A 21,450-nucleotide genomic window follows, 5' to 3' on the forward strand; every position below is an offset into this window, starting at 1 on the left:
ACTGAGAGCATCTTTCTCTTTGCCTTTCCCCCACAAAGGCCACATTTGTTACAAATAGTTGCCCGGTTAGCAGATTTTCTCAACTGAATGACTATATCTATATATATTTATATCTATAGCTCCTCCCTGAATAATCCTCCAGTCCAGTTTACTTGGGTGGTTTGCAGTGCCATTGTGTTTAATTTTTTAGTTTGAACAGTTTCCCCTGAGATTGCTCCTAACTTGTGATATTGTTTTATAACTTAACGCTTTAAACGTCTCCACAACTTTATCCCAGTCTGTCCTTTGGTCTTCATGTTGTTTTCTAATGTTCCCTGTAAATTTTGGAGGCCTTCAGAGGATAACAGTATTTATGCAGATATACTCTTTTATACAGGTGGTCTGACTTGGGTGACTTTTGAAGATGAACTGGTTTATATTTAGAGGCATCAGGGAAAAGGTGACCGAATGCTAATATACGACACCCTGTTCGGACTTAATTTGTCACAGAAAAACCATGCGTCATTTTATTCCCCTATTATCCACCATTTTTTAGGTAAAAAAAAAAAAAACTACATTGAAGTTCTTCATTGTAAAATAACAAAATGTAAAAAAAAAAACTCCAAGGCTATGACAATTTACAGATGTCACTGTGTTATTTAGCGTAACCTAGTAAATAATGCCCAGAAGAGTAGCTGCATTGATTCTCCTTCCTTTGATTCCTCCAATTTGACATGAAAAAAATCTCATTGACAACACCTTTGTGCTCTGAATGTGTGAAATGAAGACTATTTCAGAAGCTTTTGTGTTGGATAGATCACAATTGAGAAACTGTCCCTGAGACCTAAAAACTAGCAGGTAGTAAATTAGGTTCATGAACCTTTGCAGCCAAGGATCACTGCTTCATTTACAACTAACTGTGTGAAAACCAAACCTTAAGAGGAAGCATATGTGTTCGGAGGTTTTCTGTAAGCTCTCAGACAAGAAACTAATGACATAAGGGACATGATTAAAGAAAATGGCAAAAATGAATTCAGAAATAATGATTAAAGTTTATAAAAGCACATGTATGTGTTCCATTGATGTTGGATCAAGTAGCTGATCACAGAATCAGAGTGTGAACATAGTGTGAGATTTTTAGGGAAAAATATCAGGGTTCCTTTAAGTCTGTAGAAGTTGCTGTGAAAAGGTGGCTTTTTATAGCCCAGACTGTCACTCCTGGTTTTGCGCCGACTCTGACTGCCTGTCACTGTGACTTTGTGTCATGAGCTTTAATCTGAACCCAGGTCATGAAATCGACTGTAGTATAGCCAACAATGTCCCTTCACTGCATTTATTCAGCACAATGAAGAAGTTCCTAATGTTCTTGATGCCCAGATAATACCTATAAAAATATCCATAAATGCTGGTCCTAGTTGTCATTTTTATGTCTGTAGAAATGGAAACAATAGGGCATCCTGAATTTAAAGGAAGGCAATCCATAAGGCTGCTTAAGAATGCATTTTTCTTTCTTGTTCCACATAAGAGCTCCAGCATAATGCCTAAAATATGAATGTGAATGTAAAATGTATGAGAGACAAATGAGAAGGGCCAGCTGAAGAGGAGGAAGTAGGAAGCAGAGCTGGAGCAAGCATCTTTCCAGATTGGGTTCAGGGATTTCTGCTAAATCGCAGCTGATCTGACACGTACACACAAACATATAAATACACCCGTTCTAAGCTTTCTCAGCCTTGATTTGACCTACATAGGGTATTTGCCCTGGGATCAGTCACTGACTGTAAAATGTAATGATACAATAATCCAAAGAGCAAGAAGGGAGACTCTCTAGGATCTTTTTTTGTGTTTGTTAAAAGTGATCATCTTGGGTACTAAAGAGGAACGTTGAACATACATCATCGGCAAACAGAATGACAACCTGTCCTTTCAGCTCTGTGTGCTTGCCTTGCTCCTTTTCTTTCTCCTTTGCTGACCTCTGCTTTTTTCCTCCGTCCTTCTGCAGGAGTGAGACCGTGCTGCATCAGTTTTGCTGCCCCGCCCCTGAACATCCGGAGACCGATACCTCGGGATCATCAAGGTGAGCTCAGCCGAGGAGGACAATTGCTAATTCTCCGGGTTGATCTCAAAAGGCACAGGATTGTAGCTAACCACCTGACATTTCTAAGTTTTGCAGCAGAGGTGCTGTTTTTAAAGTATGTCAACATCGATTTTAAAGCATTTAAGTTGCACGAGTTGAAGGTTTTTTTTAATTGTCATGTGTCTGAGCTAGAGTTTGACTCATATGGATACGAAGCCATGATGGATACTGGCATGGATGATGAAGCTGATTGTCTACAGAGCTTTAGGTTTTTGATCATATTTAAAATTTCCCTTCCTGTAGGTTTTTGTATGTGTTCGCCACTTTAATGCTATATTCATATTGCATCACTTTAAACTGTCATGTGATTTGCCAGTGCATTGGCACCTCATGCCGTCTGAATTCAAACTGCTTTTGCTTATCGAAACAAACTTCTCTCTTTCTTACATTTTCTCTATGGTCTTAACTCGGTTATAGTAATAGCATGGGCTGTACCGCAGGTTCATGCATGCTGGGGTTAACTGACAGGATTCTGCCCATACAAATCTGTTTGGGATTATTTTTTGGTGGAAGTAGTGGCTTATGCAATGACTTCTGAAAACATCGTTAGGATTTGAAAATCATTTTAATGGAATATATTGACAAGACCATATGGTCTTAATAGCAACTTGATTTAAAATGACTGCTGAAGGTCTTTGAAAATAACAGCTGGGCATTCCAGTCAGGCTTCGTTTTTTTTTAATAAACCACATCAATGTGCATGCTGTAAATGTTTTTTTCTGAAATCCACGATGCATTCACACTTACAGACAAAAGTTTATTCAAAGTATGCAACGAAAAACGTGGGAAAAGAAGTAAACAAAAGAATTGTCAGTTTCTGTTTGCCTTATTGCCAACAAAATAGCATAAAAGTAGACAGAAGGTTTATAAAATGTAGATCTACAGATGATAAACTATATCCGAAGTGAGTCTGAGTGAGTCTGCAGAAAAGTCTGACTAGTACTTTCAGTGAACCTTCTTAACATCATCCAGCTCTGTACATTCAATTTACACATCTGAGCAATCGAGTCACATCAACACTTAAAACTTTTAATCATGCCTGATGGGAAGTGTGCAGAGCTGAACTGGTCCATATGTAATTTTGAGGTTAAGCAGTACAGCTACATGGCTAAACGTGTAACAACAAACTTATAGCTTCACCATCTGCAACTCACAAAAAGACAACTGAAGAGGAGGTGGTATGATGTATGTAATGAAATTGCCGCTATCAAAGCAACCATGGCAACCCTGAAGTGATGCAACAGATATCTCTACCATAGTAACTGGAGAATCTACAGTAGCCATTTTAACAGCATGTTTCTGAGTGGGCTGTGCATGGAGAGTGGGAATGTGTAAATTTTCATTTAAAGGCTTGAAAGTGCGCCTTTCTTCTTTAAACCCATTTTGATTTGCTTCATCTTCATATGCAGTTGTTTATTCTCTCTTGCTTGTTTTTATCTATTTTTTTGCCTGCTTCTTTGGAAGACCAAGTCTTGCGCAATCTTTGCTTCGCTATTATTTCCACCTCATCCCACCCCATTAAGTTTATTTCTTTTCTCAATATCACCATCTGTCTGTCTGTCTGGAATCCCTCTATTTTCTGTGGAGATCTAACGACTTAACTCCTACACTCACACGGTCCTGATTGGATGGGCAAATGACAGAGAGGCAGCGGGCACCCAACTGAGATGAGACTGGTGTGGATCTCTAATGCCAATGCAGCTCTTTATTATCACCACTCTCATCATCATCATCACATGAACGCTGTGTGTTGGTTGCAATCCTTCACCGCCTCTACAGTTGCTGCTACACACTCTAAATCCATCAGTGCACACTCACCTCCCAAGAGATGCCATGAGATCTGCCTCTAGCCTAACCTGCCATACCCTTCGCTCTTCCAACCTTTAAGTGTGTGGGTGTGCATCCCCCCCTGGGCGTGCAGGGCTTTAAACGATACGATTTGACAAAGGTTTTTCTGTCTCGCCCCCTGATGACGCCTGTGCCACTCTCTGTGTTTGTTGCTGCATATGCTTTGCAGGAGAAAGTGCGCACAGTGCCCCTATCATCGCCGAGACTCTTGCCTGGCCAGATGCATTAATAGCTCAGGTCTTGCTTTAAAACCCTCTAATGTATTCTAATGTACTCTAATGTATTCTGATGCAGCGCTGGGGCATGGCAGTGTTTTAATAGACTTTTTGATAGAGACAGCCTCCAGCGTGCACACACCAACAGGCAGCCTGTAACTATCTTACTGTTTCCGACTTCTCTGTAGTTATCTCACTTTCTGCTCTCCTCTTTCTGGCTCTTTTCGCTGACTCTATCTCAGAGGATACAGCCAACCTAGCCTCTCCGGCCCTGTCTCCGACTTTTAGTGAGAGACACTGCAGTATACGTCGTTTCACAGCAATCAGAAGAAACAAAGAGGGACTTAAGTGATGCACTCATTATTTAAGCATGAGCTGGCTTTTAATTCTCCCCTGTTGTTTTTTAGCTCTGGTTCCGTTCGTGTAAAAATAATTGGAGTAAGCAGTATCCGGCCAGAACGGGAGATTCCACAAGCATCACACTCGCGCTTGTGAGTGCATACAGTCCTAAAGCCTTCAGGGTATGATCATAAATCTGCCCACTCCAGAGCGGTTTTGTGCTGAAAGTCAGTTTTTCATCCCATTCCTATGTGGAAAGAAGTTTGCAAAGATGAAGGGAAACCTTATGTGTGAGAACATCTGGATTATTGGAAGGCCTAAGAGAATAAGGGTGTTTGCTGTGTTATGCTGGCAAATTACTTAAGCCCTACATGACATTTCGCAGAATTTCGATAATGCTACCATGTAAAAGAATGTTGTACCATCTGTGTCTGGGATTAAAAATGGCTGACCTCAGGGAGCAGCCTACTCCACCCTTGACACTGCTGGGTTCTGAAGCTAAATTTAAACTATGATGTGATTTTTGTGATGGTGCTCAGCTTCTGGTTTTCACTAGCGAGATGAGCAGTCATACTGTACAAACCATTTCAGATTTTGTCAAGTCACAAGCAACAACCTCAATGTATTTTCAGGGATTTCTTTTGTGGTAGATCAAGTTTTATTGTGCAGTGAAGGAAAAGGATACATGTTCTTATTGGATCGAGCGTGTTTATTAGCATGTATTTTAATACATGCTAATATACTGTATTAGCATGTATATATTAGATACCAGTGGGCAAGATACCCACTGGTATCTTACAAGTTATCAAAGATAACTTGTAAGATACCAGTGGGAAATGCTAAAAAATAAGAATGATTTGATGGCTGTAATGCCAGTGAAGATTTTTCCATTGACTGATTAGAAAAGTATAATTTTTGACATGTCATGTATTTTTCAAATAAAATGTAAATTTGATTCTTTATTAGCTGATTGTATTTTTTTGAAGATGCTTGTTAGATTTTCTTTTGAAAATAAACTTCTTAGTTAAATGAAAATACCTCTTAACCCATATCTGACAGTGATCATATCCCTTAAATTAAAAATTTTCTTTGTAGATCTCATTGCATGTTTAGGGTTGCTGTCATGGAAGGTGAGTTTCCGCCTCTGTCTTTAGTTTTTTTTATCTACTTTTATCTCATTGCTTAAGACAAGCATAAGACAGCATCATGCTGCCACCTCCATGTCTCACTATCATAAAATCTATGTAATAAATAATATGACAAATATTGAGAAAATTTTAACTTTATAAGTACCTCACAAAACCAGCTGGATCTCTGTAGGTGTGTGTTTTTGACTTCATGTAGCTCAGTTTAGTAGATGTGAAAATCTTGGCATGAGCCGACGTTCATTTCGTAAGGTCGCTTTGAAGTAGGCAGGTGGTACTGGTGTATTCTTGTAATATTCTTGGTATGTATGAATGTTCCCTGCTCTGCATCACTCTGGGTTGCTGAATTCAGAGTGTCATGAATATGAAGTCCCCATATCGGTGGAGTCAGATTAGGGTTTCCCCTAACTTGTTCTCTGAGTCACGTCTGACTGTATTGGCATGGCATTCTTGTTTGCAGTAATTTTTGAAAGCTTAATCCCAACAGCGCAACACGGGAAAAAACCTCCCCAATAATCTTTTTATTTCCACGCAGCACACAGAGAACGAAATGCTCATCCAAATGATGTCATTGCCATGGATACACATTAGCTTTCAGAGGGTCATACATGAATTCAGCCTTGATCTTAATAGTAAAAACTGAGAGTGGAGCAAAGGCTGGTGTGGAAACATCGCAAGAGAAAAGAAATACAAATGTGAGTGGCAAGTCTTAGCTAGGAGTTATTTGTTTGAATTTCTTGTATAAGTTAGTGTAACACTTTCTATTTGATTCAGTAGTGGTGCAGACACTTTCTGAATTCGTCTGGCATAATATCCGTACTAAATAAAAGAGATAAAATCCTTTGGCATAAGAATATTGTGGGGAAAAACACTAGTTACAACTTACAGGTCTTTATTGCAGCAATATGCTGCACATGGGTTTCCTTTTTGGAAGCTCTCTTGAGGCACAGCGTCTAAGCTTTTAAATCACCTTGGCCCTAGCTAAAAATAAACCCAGAAACATAAAAAGAATCACTGAAGGTTTTCACCGCTAAATATGAAATTTCTATTTGTACATGACAGTTTCACTGGATAAAGATGGGAACATTTGTCCAACTGTTGAAGGAGAGTATTAGGCAAGCCCATGGAAATTTGATAAGAGCTCTGTAAGCTAATGTTTACATAATACACCCCCGATCCAAAAAGAATTAAACACAACAGAGCTATGATTCATTAGTGTGTGAATCTGTGTTTTACTGATATGAACCGCAATACGTTAATGATCTGCTTTAAAGTGTTGTGGTGCTGTATTGCTACATACTTTCAAGACCTCTCAGGTCTTCTGGTTCTGCTCACCGTCCCCAAAACCAGAACCAAATATGGAGAAGCAGCCTTCAGCTTCTATGCACCACAAATCTGTAGCAAACTTACAGAAAACCTCAAAACACCAAAAACACTGAGTTACTTTAAATCTAGACTAAAAACCAAACTTGTTTAGAGATGCTTTGGACCATAATAAATGAAACACTAACCAGTATTTTGATGTGTAATTATGGCACTTGGCAAAATATAATGTTTACTGGTTTTCTCAATTCTTCACTGTGTGTTGTGGTGTCTTCTATAACTTTATATTTTTGTGTTTTGATGATGTAAAGCACCTTGAACTGTTTTGATGCTGAAATGTGCTATACAAATACACTTGATTGATTGATTGATTGATTGATTGATTGATTGATTGATTGATTGATTGATTGATTGATTGATGAAAGCTGAATTTGATCATTTCCCCTTTGAGCAAAACCTTTGATGAATTTTTGTTTTTTTCGCCTTTTCTATTTTGAAAAATGATGAGTATGGAGGGCAGTTCCTGCCAAAATTGGCAACAAATATAAAACTAAATAAATGGTTTGATGAATTAATTAATGGGACAAACATCGCATCCTGGGCTGCACAGTGGCGCAGTAGCACTGTCGCCTTACAGCAAGAAGGGCCTGGGCTTGATTCCCGGCCCAGGGTCTTTCTGCATGGAGTATGAATGTTCTCCCTGTGCATGCGTGGGTTCTCTCCGGGTACTCCAGCTTCCTCCCACAGTCCAAAAACATGACTGTCAAGCAAATTGATCTCTCTAAATTCCTCCTAGGTGTGAGTGTGTGTGTGTGTGTGTGTGTGTGCGTGTGTGTGTGTGTGCGTGTGCGTGTGTGTGTGCGTGTGTGTGTGTGTGTGCGTGTGTGTGCGTGTGCGTGCGTGTGCGTGGGGGTGTGTGTGTATGTGTGTGTATGGTTGTTTGTCCTGTCTGTCTCTGTGTTGCTCTACGACAGACTGGCGACCTGTCCAGAGTGTATCCCGCCTCTTGCCTGAAATGTTAGCTGGAGATAGGCACCGGCAAGCCTCCCGACTCCCTAGGTAGAAGGGTGTACAGAAAATGGATGGATGAAAATATTACATCCTCCCTCCCCCACCATTGCATACTCAAAATTTCAATACACTACTGCATATGAAAATGCAGTAGTGTATTTTTAAATGCTTTAGATTTAAAGCATTTAAAGCGTTCTTGTGCAAAACGCCTGGGAGTTAATCTAGTTTATCAATTAACATCTCTTAGCCATAATTTTAAAACTTTGAACCTGTGTGTAAGCTATGTTATGTACGGGTATTGCCTCTAAATCTGGACTTTCTATGCTGTCAGCTTTTTCATATTCAGCCGTTGCCTGCAACTTGCAGTGGAGCCACAAGTCTGACCAAATAAGAGTGGACACGGAAAGTCAGTCATCTGCCCCTCAGGCCACCACAGTCCACGTTCTGCCTAATTTATGAATCTCTTCCCACTCCACAGAGCTGAAGGCCAGGCCCCTGTAAAGAGTGGAGATATTTGGTCGTGGGGGAGGAACTGAAATCTCTCTGCTCTTATTTCCCTTGCAGCGGACAGATCCTGAGCCTGGAGGATGGGACGTCCTCTGGTGGAGGACAGGAAGTGAAGGGGCTGAAGAGAGAGGGACCCAGCGAGTATGAGATCAATTTGGAGAACAAAAACAAACAGGTATGCCTTTTCCCTAGTGGATCAATATGCTCAATCTCAGGGTTTGGAGTAAGAACTGCTGGCAGCTCTACCTTGTTTAACATGAGCAGGTGTGTGTGTGTGTGTGTGAGAGAGAGTAGATTTCTTGACAAAAAAGATTCCCATTTAGATCTATTTCCATCTCTGTTGACATGAAAAAGAACACCCAGGATACTGAGTGCCACAGCGACAGGAACAGAGGAAAGGGAGATGCTAGGTTGTCATGGTAACAACTAATAACTGCTCGTGGTGGCTGAAGATGTCTTTATTCCTCATAGCAAGCAACTGAAGGGTCTGCTGTTGTATCTCGCTGTGCTGCTGCTGCGGTGCTTGAACGCATGTATCCACTCTTGGTGTGACCAGACACACAGCAGACATATTGTGAGGTTTCCCTCTTTTTTTTTCCTGCCCCACCTGCCTCCCGCTCCTCTGGAAATATTAGAGGTGAAGTTCTGAGAAATTGTAGGATTTTTGGGTGGCGCTGCAAACAAATAGGCTTACTTCCCCCCTCCCCCATTCATTCAAGTCAATGTGTCACGGTCCATCTCTATTTTCTTACTATGAAGAATTAGCAGAAGGATGATGATTCTATAAGCCCTAAACCACTTCAGGTAGAGCCAACATTTAATTAAGAAGGATACCTCTGTGAACAGTGTGAGTGTGTATTTCAGGACTCCTCTTGGCTCTTTTGATCTCATTGCTCGAAAATGGCAGCGTGTTTGATTGCTGATGAATGATTAAAACATGTTTCAGTGGGTTTATCACTCTTGCAGTGTTTTTCAATGACTCTCAAAGCAATTTAAAGGTGTTTGATGTGTTCATTCCCACTCACCGCCTTCCTGTGCCCTCAGATAGAGGAGCTGGAGCAGAAGTATGGAGGCCATCTGATCGCAAGACGGGCAGCGCGCCGCATCCAGACGGCCTTCCGCCAGTACCAGCTCAGCAAGAACTTCCAGAAGATCCGCAATTCGCTGTCAGAGAGCAAGCTGCCTCGCCGCATCTCTCTGCGCCATCCCAGCCCTTCATCCCGGAGCAGGAATGCGGCCCAGAGACACAGCTACACTCTGCATCCAGGAGGTGGACAGATTCCCTTACGCTCAAAAACTCCTCCTCCACCTCCATGTCGCTCCACATCTCTTCCCCCGTCACCAGCGTCAGCCCCAGCAAATGCCCCGCCATCAGCTCCAAGTCAGGCTCCGTCTCAGACATCTGGACCTACACTCACACAGCTGGAAGACTGCTTCTCCGAGCAGGTCAGTGTACTTTGTCGAGATATAAACGAGATCTGGTGCAATAAACTTGTGGTTCACGACGAAAGGATCTCAGAAGCTTGAAAATATTTCAACAGGAATGGAATGGAGGATAATGAAAGAATGAAACATACCTCTGACTCAGAAAAACTTTTAAAATAAGCAACTCCGTTTTGTTAAAATTTGTAATGTGTTCAAATCTATCTAATCAATATGTTTGTATGTATATAATCTTGTTCTTCCTCTGGATGTGAGTACTTCTGCAAAACATGGTGTTTCACTATCCTTACTTGGTGTTAAAAATTTCAGGAGCACATTAGGATCTGTTATTTGGAATTCATACGGTGTTTTTCACATTCAAACGCTGAACTGTAGGTGGTTCACTGAATCACCTGGAGTCTTTAATACAAATCCAACCTGTTTGAACATGCACAGACTGTTTATGGTAAATGTTTACCTTTTGCTCCAAAGCTTGTGTGTCATGTTCTACTATAAAGACAACTTGACTTTGCACATATTATGTGCAGCATTTCACACAGGTCTAAGAGAGTGGGTATTGTTTTTACATATTTTAAGCATTAATTGTATTTTGCTCCAGAGTTCCAGCGTGCTTATAAATGGATTAAAATCTGAAAAAGTAAAGTAATGTCAAGTTCATCAAGCCACAAATTACCCTTTAGTAAACCCGCAGCCTTGCTGATATAATAGCATGTTCATCACTGGGAATGTAGCCTGACATGTCTTACAGTAGTCATTAATTATCATCCTGAAACTTTTGAACTTTTCTGCAGTTCAACACAGACAACCTCACAGAGAGCTGCTGACTTAATGTGCATTTTTCTTATTCCTGCCCTTGCAGCTTCACTCCTTGGCTCAGTCCATCGATGATGCTCTTCGCGGTTGGAGCCTGTCAGAGGGAGGAGAGGGGAAGGGACTTCTGATGGACCCCGGGGCCCTTCGTGCAGCTGCAGAAAGCGCCGGCCTGCCCCGCAGCGCCAGCTCCCTGCTTATGGCTTTCAGGGATGTAACTGTTCACATAGACAGCAATAGCTCCTACACCATCTCATCCGCGACCACCACGACCACCACCTCTCTGGGAAATGCAAGCGGAGGAGAACCAGGCAGCAGGAAGCCCTCTGTTAGTGGGACAGGCGGCGGAGGGGACGGGCAGTCGATGGAGGAACCCGAGTTTCCCGCCCCTCCGCCCAGCGAGGAGCTGGAAATGGTCGATCCGGGATCTAGGAGGGGGTCTGCGGCACCAGCTGCCGCAGGGGTTGGGATGGAGGGGGAAAACAGCTCAGACAGACTGGGATCCTCCACTTCCACCTCTACCTCCACGTCAATCTCCACCTCAGTGCAATCTAATCAGCAACCTGCTCAAATTTACACACAGTACCAGCAGTATCACTACACTCATCCCCAGCAGGTCCCCGGGGGTCCGAGTCCGGATTCCCTGCAGGCCCTTGTCGTCTCTCTGCCAAGGGACCGCTGCCAGGATCCAGCCTCCTGTCGCTCCCCAACGCTGTCCACCGACACGCATCGCAAACGCCTCTACAGGATCGGACTCAACCTGTTCAACGTGTGAGTGGGCTGGCAGTTCACATAAAGCTCTGTGACAAAATAAAAACACGTTAAATATTTCCCCATCCTCTGGCTTTGACTTCAAAGCCCCGATGTTTGTTTTGAACAAACTCCTAACAACCCTTTAAAATACTTATGAACAGCAGCTTATTATTGCTTGTAATTGACGGGGGGAAGCGTCTGTTTGGTGCCATCTTCTGATTGTGTGATGTCCATGAAAAAAAAACATCCAGGAGGGAGGATGGGGATGAAAAGTGGAGTGCAAAATGCAGAAGAGTACTAGAGGCAGTGGAGGAGGCCGTGAACAATGCTAGAGCTGCTCAGGTTCTAAAAATAGAGTCGACGGTGGGCCTTCATTTAATATTAGTTAATACAAATTAAAGTAAATGAACTCAGTGACAGGCGAGCTGATCTCAAAGTCGTGAGCTAACAGCTTTTCTGCATGAGCGCATGCTTCTTTTTCCAGTTTGTACTCCCTTCTACTCACATTCTCTAGCACTCACACTCACACATATTAAGCTCATTTACTCCCAAATGCAGAGAAGCACAACTTCTGTCTCACCCACACACAAACACCCACACACCCCTACGCGTGTACACTTGAAAGCACAAAATGACAACGCACAATGCTAATTCTAACACTTTTCTGCTTCTCTGGTTTTGGCGGTGCCAGGAACCCCGAGAGGGGCATCCACTTCCTGATCACGCGTGGTTTTGTTCCGGACACGGCTATAGGCGTGGCACACTTCCTGCTGCAGAGGAAGGGCCTCAGTCGACAGATGATTGGAGAGTTCCTGGGCAACAGCAAGCTGCAGTTCAACAGGGACGTCCTCGAGTAAGTGCACTGTATTCATTTAAAGTTCCCGGCGCATAAAGAGACATGCGCTGTGCCTTGCAAAAGCGTTCATACGCCAACAAAAACAAATCTGGGAAGTGTTTGTGCTCAGGCATTGCACAAAGCCGTGCTCAATATATTATTATGGCACAACTGCAATCCTACCAAAACATGGCCATCCACTTGAACTGAGAGAAGAACACAAGATGCCAATTTTAAATCTACGTCCACAGCTATTCACAGCTCAAGTGGACACATTTACAGATAGAATGACAATTTGATGGGAACTCCATAAAACTATCTGGTGATTGTGGTAGAGCTGCAAGAAAAACTAGAATTGTACTGCAAACCACATTCCATCCATAATATAGATGGATGGATGGATGGATGGATGGATGGATGGATGGATGGATGGATGGATGGATGGATGGATGGATGGATGGATGGATGGATGGATGGATGGATGGATGGATGGATGGATGGATGGATGGATGGATGGATGGATGGATGGATGGATGGATGGATGGATGGATGGATGGATGAATGGATGGATGGATGGATGGATGGATGGATGGATGGATTCTTTATTTCATGTGTTAGATAAAGCATCCATCATTCATGGATAGCTGAATGATGGATCCATCCATGGTTGTTTCAGCATCAGATAAAGCAGATGAAAATATAATAAAACTCTAAGTTCTTTAAAAATCAAGGTTTAAACTAACTTGAAACATCAGTAATTTTAATCTGTAGTCCAAGTTTTTTTTTTTTCACTTTCCCTCGTCATTCAACTGCAGTGTACTCCTCTTTTGTATGTTTGTCATGTAAAGCGATTTAAATAGTCTTCTTGCTGAAAATGTGTTATGCAAATAAAGCTGCATTGAAGAGGAACAAAGCTGTGGACATAGCATAACAGAAGAAACTGACAAGAGATGATTGAAAACTGGCTACCTGTACGCATGTGAGATGGTTACAGAATGCAAAAAATTTGGATTCCAACTCGAAACCGGCTGCAGCTGAAAGAAAAGGATGAAACTCAGATGAACTCCGATTATTCAATGAAATGAGTGGATAAACACAATTACTAAACAGTACATGAGTAACTAAAAGCATGTCCAGGGGACGATGCTAAAATTTACCTTAAACCCAGACAGAAATAAAAAGACAAGCTCAGTCCTAGAGCAAAATAATACAAGAGCTTGGACTCTCACGCCAAACCAAATCTGAGCAATACATTGTCTTAAAGTACAGAGTGAAACCATAAATAATTAAAGAAAAGTACAGCAAAACAGCTGGTTTACCTTCCAGCAGGAGAATTACCCTGAACATACAGCAAACGCTACACTGGAATAGTTTAGATTAAATCATCTGATTAGAATGATTCTGTCAGAGCTTTGACCTGCCTCCATTTGAGAATCTACGTTGAAAGGTGACGTCCAAGTTGAATTTATAATATAAAGAACACAAAAAATGAAAACCATGAATCGTTTATTTCCACTTCAAAATTATGTACCAAACTACCACATAAAATAGAAAAAACAAAGCTATGTTTGCAAATGTAGCATGAAAAAGTTAAAAGATAAATACTTTTGCAAGACAGTGTAAGTGATGAACAGCACTGAATTTAATTAAAAAAAGGGGGAGAGGTGGTGGTGAGAGGGGCTAAAGGGTTGGTCTGGCAAGCTGAAAACTAAGTAGAGTGTGTGGGTACATTTGAAGATGGTCAACAAACCCAGCTGTATTTTGGATCCTCGGTGATTGTGAGTAACTTAGTGTTTTGACACTAAGCAGTGGCAAAGTCACAGCTCCTCGATAATCTGGGAGACAACAGTAGATAACATCCATCCCACCTTTCGGCTCCTTCAAAGTAGTTCTGGCTTTCACTTCGAGGGTAAAGGCAGATTTTATTCGTTTTATTTCTTGACTGGGTTTAAAGTTCAAAGATAAAAGATTCATTAACATATTTGTGTCTCTGGGACTTTGACTGATTAAGCAATGTAAGGAATTATGAAAAGTGTCGTCCACAAGATTCGCATGCAGCAAACATAGGGTTCTGCTGATATGTGGCACATCTGTAGATGCATGTTGTTATTTAGTGATTGCTCACCCACCCAATCAGTGCTCAAAGATCCAGGATGGAGGGGCTTTTCGCTGAGGTTGTTGTAGAGATTGCAGAAATAGGTCACTGCATCGAACACACTCATAAGTACTCAGCCTCACTTTTCGTTCACTGAGTCAAACAGACATATGTGATGTGCAGAAGCTCACTAATGTACACTTGGAGTCTCTGGTATGTACTTCTGTTATTGCCGTAGCCTGACTTCAGCCTTTCCTTTTGCCACCTCTCCTTTTGGATTTCTTTATTTTTCTTCCTTTTACTTATCTCCAGCTGTCACCTGATACTTTCCTCTGCATTATATTTATGTGTGTTGACATGTGCATCTTCCACGTCAGAAGATCTGTAATTGAAATATGACTCTAAAGAGAGAGACTTCGAATCAGCTCTGACACACAGTTTGCTGTGAATTCAAAACACTTCTTTGACTGACAAACAACTAAACCCAGCCTCCTTCTGCCTTCCTCTCGGTAGCTGTGTGGTGGATGAGATGGATTTCTCAGGGATGGAACTTGACGAAGCTCTGAGAAAGTTCCAGGCTCACGTTCGAGTTCAAGGGGAAGCACAGAAGGTGGAGAGACTCATCGAAGCCTTCAGGTAAGAGCCGTCAGTCGCCGTCGCAGTCGGGGTTCTCGTACAAACAGGTTGTGCTTTTTTTTTAAAAAATTGATGCAAAGTTCAACACGTGACTGAGAGGGGCTTTTTAAGGGCTCTCTGAGTTCCACATAATGAGTCAACTTTGTGCCTGCAGCAGCATATGCAGAACAAGAAAGCAGCGACATGTAACACAGCTCGCATATTTTGCAATATTGCGTGCAGCCTTGAGGGTGCCTTGAGTATCCAGAGTGACAAACTAATAGGCCAACTGCTTAGACTTACAAAGTACTTAACTAGTTCTGCTGTCTCATTACGGCAAGCTCTGATGACACCAAAGCAGCGTATCATTAGCAAATTACAATGATTGCCTGTAACCTTTGACTAAACGCGGCAGTGTTTTCTGATTGTAAGCCAATCACAACAGAGACCTGCACTGCAGGCAATCAGTGTGTTTGTGTGTCTTCCATCAGGACAAAAATAGATGCTCAGTTTTATCAACTTTCTCTCCTGGAACACACCTCCGGTCCAAATCCTCATTTCAAGCAGATTCTTTTAAATACTGCATGTTTCCAAACTTTTTATCATGCTGTCTTGCCGATATCGCTTTTTAAAAATTATTTTATGTTATAGACCAACACAAACTAGTTGATATTTGTGTAGCATTTGCATTCTTCTTGCCTGAATGGAGCATCTTTTGTTGCGGTTTAAGCTGCAGGTCTTTACTGAGCCGTTCTAACACACGAGCATGCTTTGACGCAAACCATTCCAGTTTAGCTCTCGCTGTATAATTAGGATTTTTATGATGCTGTTTGTTTACCTTCATTCTCTATCAAGCCTATAAATCCTTCTCTGAACAGCTGGATTCATATTAGGCTGCTTTATAAACAAGCAATTACAAAATTGATGTGGAATGTGTTCACCCTTTCTTTATGGAGTTAGCTTAATGGGCACTAAATGTACTACTACAATGGTAGTGAATGTCAGTCATACAGACCAAAACATTAATGGGAGTATTTGCATAAATGGCAGTTGGGAAAAAAATACTACTAAATATTCCACCCAATCAGTTGAATCACACAGAATCAGAAAGAAACTCAATGAAATAAATGGAAGCTTGAGGTGAAAGGTTAACCTCAAGCAAGTGGGTTGTTTTTTCTCAGTTTGGCTCTTTGCTTTTTTTTTGTTACTTTTGACTCTGGCCCTGCAGTGCCAAAAAAACAACAACAAAATCACCAATGGTGATTCAGAGATGAACAGACTTACACCATAACGTCCTCCCGTTTTTTTCTTCCTCTGGACCGTCCAGTTTTACCTTTGACAAACCCCTGGGTGAAAATATGTATATATATATATATATATATATATATATATATATATATATATATATATATATATATATATATATATATATATATATATATATATATATATATATATATATATATATATATATATATGTGTACCTTTTAGCCAGAAAATAATTTATAATTTGAGGGAAAAACAGATAAGCAGAAGCTGCAATTGGCGCTACATCCCCTGGCTTTAACTGTCCTTGAAGCGTTCCTGCGATATCCAAAGACTATCCTCAGGACTGAAAATGCAATAGAAAGCTGGTGGTTGTTTTCTCTTGCAGAGTAATAGCTTAGCTTTGCTGGGAAAATTTAATGTGTCTCTGCTGATGTGCTGCTGTTTTCCCTGAGGAATATGTCAACAGCGTGACATGACTTGAGTCATTGCTCCCTTGAACTCAGTAACTAAGATGTCCTTTTTCATGACAGAGGCATCTGATCACCATCACAGTTGTCCTGCCCTTTAGTAGACGGCCTACACCTGTCTGCATCACTTCTCTGCTATGTTTGTGTTTCCATTTTTTTTTTTTTTTTGCTGATTCAACTTCTTACTATCACATATTCCAACTTTAAGAGTCTAATGCCATGTGCTTTTTATGTTTATCAGCATAAACATGCTAGTACTCATTTTATGAGAGTACTAGCATGATTTTTTTTTTGCATAATGACTTTTTATCAAGTTATCAGCTTAGTTTGTACAACTAAAATAAAACAAACAACAGATGGAGCAGCGGGTAAATATCATTAGTTTTACAGATATCTTATTTGCCTCAGAATCATAGAAAACCTACACAGTTTTAGCATCCACTCAACCTTTTCTGTTTTCAAGTCAATTATAACTGTTTGACAATTGAGGTGGAGGTAAGATAGGGTGATGTAGCATGACCTTTAAGTCTATTGCTTTTTTTAAAAAATTACGAATTCACACTATTGGCGCTAAGGGCAATATTGTGAAAAAGGTACTGAAGGAGTTTTTTCTGTTATTCCTTTTTTCACACTTATATGTTTCTGAGAACTGATCTAATTTTTTATAAACGCTAATGACGGTGCAGTTTCCTAATAATGATCTAATTTATTAGGGCAAACAAAGCAAGCCATGCCAACCTGGCCCAATAGCAGAGTTCAAATTTGAAAACAACAGCTGACAAATTTTTTCATGAATTCTGTTCTGTACCTGAAGGAAAATGTTTGACCATCAGTTTGTGACCTTAAGCTCTAGAGCTGATGGGTTATGCAGTAAGAGAATGAGCCAAATTATACCTACAGGTCTGACTCTGCAGGAATAAATCCCTTCTCTCTAGATTAATATAAACAAATTTGCCAAAAAGAATGCATCAAAGATTATCAGCAGTGATATAAAAGGCTAATTGCCAATTGTACTAAATTTCTGATGGTGGTTGTTGACGCCAAGGGTGACATATCAGTTATTAGATTTTGGAGGTAAATTTCATAAAGAGCCAGAATGGGTGAATTAAATTTTTCCCTTAGCAAACATTATCATTAAAAACAGCACTTTTAAAGTTTGGTTTGTCGTGGTCTAATTTTAAAAGTTGTTGATGATCTTTAAAATAGAAGAAGTAACAAAAAGTTAAAAAAATAAAAAAACTCTGTCAGGCAACTGCTTTTTCACAATTAACACGCCACAACTTTCCAAAAAAAAAAAAAAACAACGCGACAATTTAGAAATACTAGTGTAACATACAAAACCATCTTCCATAATAATCTGACTTTATGAAGTTTGCAATTTTATTTATGACAAAAGCACTCATGGCTATGGATGATAATAAAACTTTTTGTTAACTGAAGCCTGAGAATACATTGCGTGAAGTAATTTTATTTTTACTTTGAAAATTTATGCAGGGTTTTTCTAGTTTGTTTGGAAAACTAGAAAATTGCAATACATGTTTTTGCAATTAATTGTCAGAAAATTCCTTTTGGGACTCATCTTGTTTGTTCAGTATCTGTGTGAATTTATAGAACCATCTCTAAATGTCATCTCTGCTTCCCCCTGAGCTAGAGCCCTCGCTAATCAGCGCACGCCCACCACCTTGTTTCAGTCTGCATTGTGCATAACAAGCTCAAACTCAGCTGATCCACAAAAAAAAATTTATTTTGGGTTTTAACGAACTTAAAAAAAAAAGCTGTTAATTTTCACCAGGCTTGTTTTCCCATTCTCTGGCAAAGAGTGATTTGTAGCTTAGTGCTGTTTTGTGGCCACAGATTTGCTTTTCCTGTAGATGGGTTTGAGCGAGGTCTCCCACTCTGTGTGGGGGATCAGGCATGCTTGTGTGTACGGCATTATTTGTGGTGGACTAATCTTTTGTTTTTGGTGGTTCTGTGCCTCCTAAACAGTGCTGTCTTTTTGCTTTAGCTTACAGTATTATCAAAAGCTTATTGTTGGTTTTTAGCATGGATAGTATTGTCTGTTTGTTTCTTTATTTTCTTTTTTTTTACAAAGGTTCCATGTGACAGACAAATACACAGTAGTAAGGAATTAGATGTAAAAAAAGGTATGTTTTAGTTCTGCATTGAGCCCCCTCCCCATGATATCCCTAAATAAAATCTAATTCAAGCAGCTAGCTTCCATCGTTGCCTAGTTTAGAAGTAGCATTCACTCGAGTGTAATTCTTCCTTCATAAACATCTTACTAAGACATGGCCTTCCACTTAATCTGGCTGCTTGGCCTTGGTGAATGAAGCAGCCACGAGGTCCATGGCAACTCCGAAGAATCTGAAGAGATCCAAGGATAAAAATAATGAAGTATATGTGGCACAACTTAAAAACTCTTTTTGAGTTTTGCCACATATGCTCTTCATCAAATCTGTCTCAACTAAGTCCAGGTTGAAAACAAGAATGGCCAAAGAAATCCATCTTTTGATGTGAGATTCTTAGATGACTTGAAGCTGTAATTACAAAGAACGTTGGTTTTATAGATTATTGATTCTATGGGTGAAGAGTTTTATGCATTTTCAGATTTATATTTGTATTGGATAATGAAAGCCTTTACATATTTTATATATATATATATATATATATATATATATATATATATATATATATATATATATATATATATATATATATATATATATATATATATATATATAAAGATTCAATCCAAATAAAATAGGCTAGAGTTTATAATAATAAAGTGACAAACTGTGGAAAAGTGTATATGGCTGCAAGGCACTGTCCTTGCAGTGAACTCAATGCTAATGTTTTCCAATGTCTAAAAACAAGATTAATTAGAAGATTGGTATTTTTTTTAAAACACTTTGATTGGGACTGTAGGGGCAACAATTTGTCGCAGAGGAGCTGGTTTGAACTAAACCTTGACGGAAGAACCAATTAATTGTTGGTCTCATACTTTTACTCTGCTGAAGTCAGAACGCACTAACCGCTTGCATCTATACTCTCTAAAGTGAATTCTTCCTCCTAGGAGTGAAAGAAATGATCTCCGATTTCCATTTGATGGCCAATCAGAACACCCACTGCGGTCATCAGTTAATCACATTGCACTCAATCATGTGCCCCGAGCCTCTTGGCGCAAATTACAAAGCCATCAGCGAAGTAAAACCACACTCCCCAGGCTGCAGATGGGAGTTGTGAGTTCAGGTCAGAAATAAAGTTGTGTTTTTTAATCAGGAAAGCCAGACATCCAATCCAACGTCGGTTATGTAACCGTTGTTATGTCATCTGTTTGAGGGTTGCTGTGCTCTTGTTGGGAGTGTTTTTTTTTTGTTTTTTTTTTATACGAAGTGGTATTTGTGCCAGATGGCATGCAACTTTTATGTGCAGATATGAAGCTAAGAGATCAGGAGCCTGAGTTTAAATAAACTGGTTACATAAGATTTAGAACTGTGTGAATGAAACACGAATCCATGCACAGACGGAATTTACCACTTCATTTATTCGCTCGCAGTTTGCTCTCGCAAATGCTCCTGCATGTCTGTGCACATGTCTTTTTGCATACTGCACGCTTCTCCAAAATTGCTGCAGAATTGCATCAACTTGGCACATCAGGAGTTTTGTTTGCGGCTCTGCATGGACGCTTGTTATAACTGCAGGGATGTTTGAGCCTGGAAGCAGCTCCCTTAAAATAAAGGGGGAGCAAGGCTGTTTGATTGATATCCTATACGTTTCCTGGCCTTAGATCTAGTATAGGATGTGGGAAATTGTTTTGCGGTTATAGAGGTCTCAGATGCAGGCTTTTAGTTGCACATGCTTTGACAAGTACATAGTTCTTTGGAGCAGAGGGGCTTTCTCCATGTCTGCATCCTGTCTGCCTATAAAGATAAAAGCCTCCCACTACTGAGATAGCCCACTGTGTAAGTTATTGTGACAGTAAGGAGAGAAAGCTATTGGGGGGATGGAGAGGTGGAAATGAGAGTTTGTGAAGCCTGTGGGCAGCAGTGGGGTAAAGAAAGTCCAAATGCAGCCTCAGTGTCTCCAAACAGCATTGCCTGACCTGGGGCAGGACTCTTCTGCACTGTCAAAAGCCTCCGCTGTCCTGTCAGTCTCCCTCATGACTGCTCCTTCCATGTGAGCAGAAGCTGCAGTCAGTCAGCGAACATACATGGAGAACAGAGTGCTCTTTCAATGTGTCCTAAAGTTGAGTTTAGCACTTCCAATGGCGTGTGCAGCATAATTGATAACTTGATGAATCCTAAATGAAAGATAAAACACATCTTCTCGAGGAATGCGTGACTCATTGCAGGTCTGCTCTACACAAGTTATTGTTTTTCCTGGTGTTTCTTGATAAATGGGAGAGACGTGTGGGATTTCCCACCATCCCAGCAACAACACAACACTATTAATTTTAAACAAATTGCTACTTATATTCATTTTCAGAGAGGAATATAGCTACCCACTTTTTCTGAGTTAAGAATCTCTGAATAATTAAAAGTCCAGTTTGGTTTGATGTAAAACTACGCAAAGTGAAAGTTTGAATCTTTTATAGAAAAAAAAAAATACTTGCACAGTGGAAAAAGTTCAGGTTTTGTTGGTTGGATGTCAGTCCAATATTTT

General features: G+C 40.4%; 1 protein-coding gene across 2 annotated transcripts in view; it reads left to right on the forward strand.

Moving 5' to 3' along the window:
• The window catches only part of iqsec3b (IQ motif and Sec7 domain ArfGEF 3b), a 40,704-nt gene that overhangs the window by 7,785 nt on the left and 11,469 nt on the right, over positions 1-21,450 (forward strand). For both annotated transcript variants that reach the window (XM_081608185.1, XM_081608183.1), the window contains exons 2-7: positions 1,979-2,053; positions 8,559-8,676; positions 9,546-9,947; positions 10,804-11,525; positions 12,199-12,360; positions 14,951-15,073. In XM_081608185.1, coding sequence (XP_081464311.1) covers positions 1,979-2,053; positions 8,559-8,676; positions 9,546-9,947; positions 10,804-11,525; positions 12,199-12,360; positions 14,951-15,073 — 1,602 coding nt within the window. The remainder of the gene's footprint in view (positions 1-1,978; positions 2,054-8,558; positions 8,677-9,545; positions 9,948-10,803; positions 11,526-12,198; positions 12,361-14,950; positions 15,074-21,450) is intronic.

This window comes from Poecilia reticulata, chromosome 6 (assembly GCF_904066995.2).
Source record: "Poecilia reticulata chromosome 6, P_reticulata-male-v2, whole genome shotgun sequence".
NCBI lineage: Eukaryota > Metazoa > Chordata > Actinopteri > Cyprinodontiformes > Poeciliidae > Poecilia > Poecilia reticulata.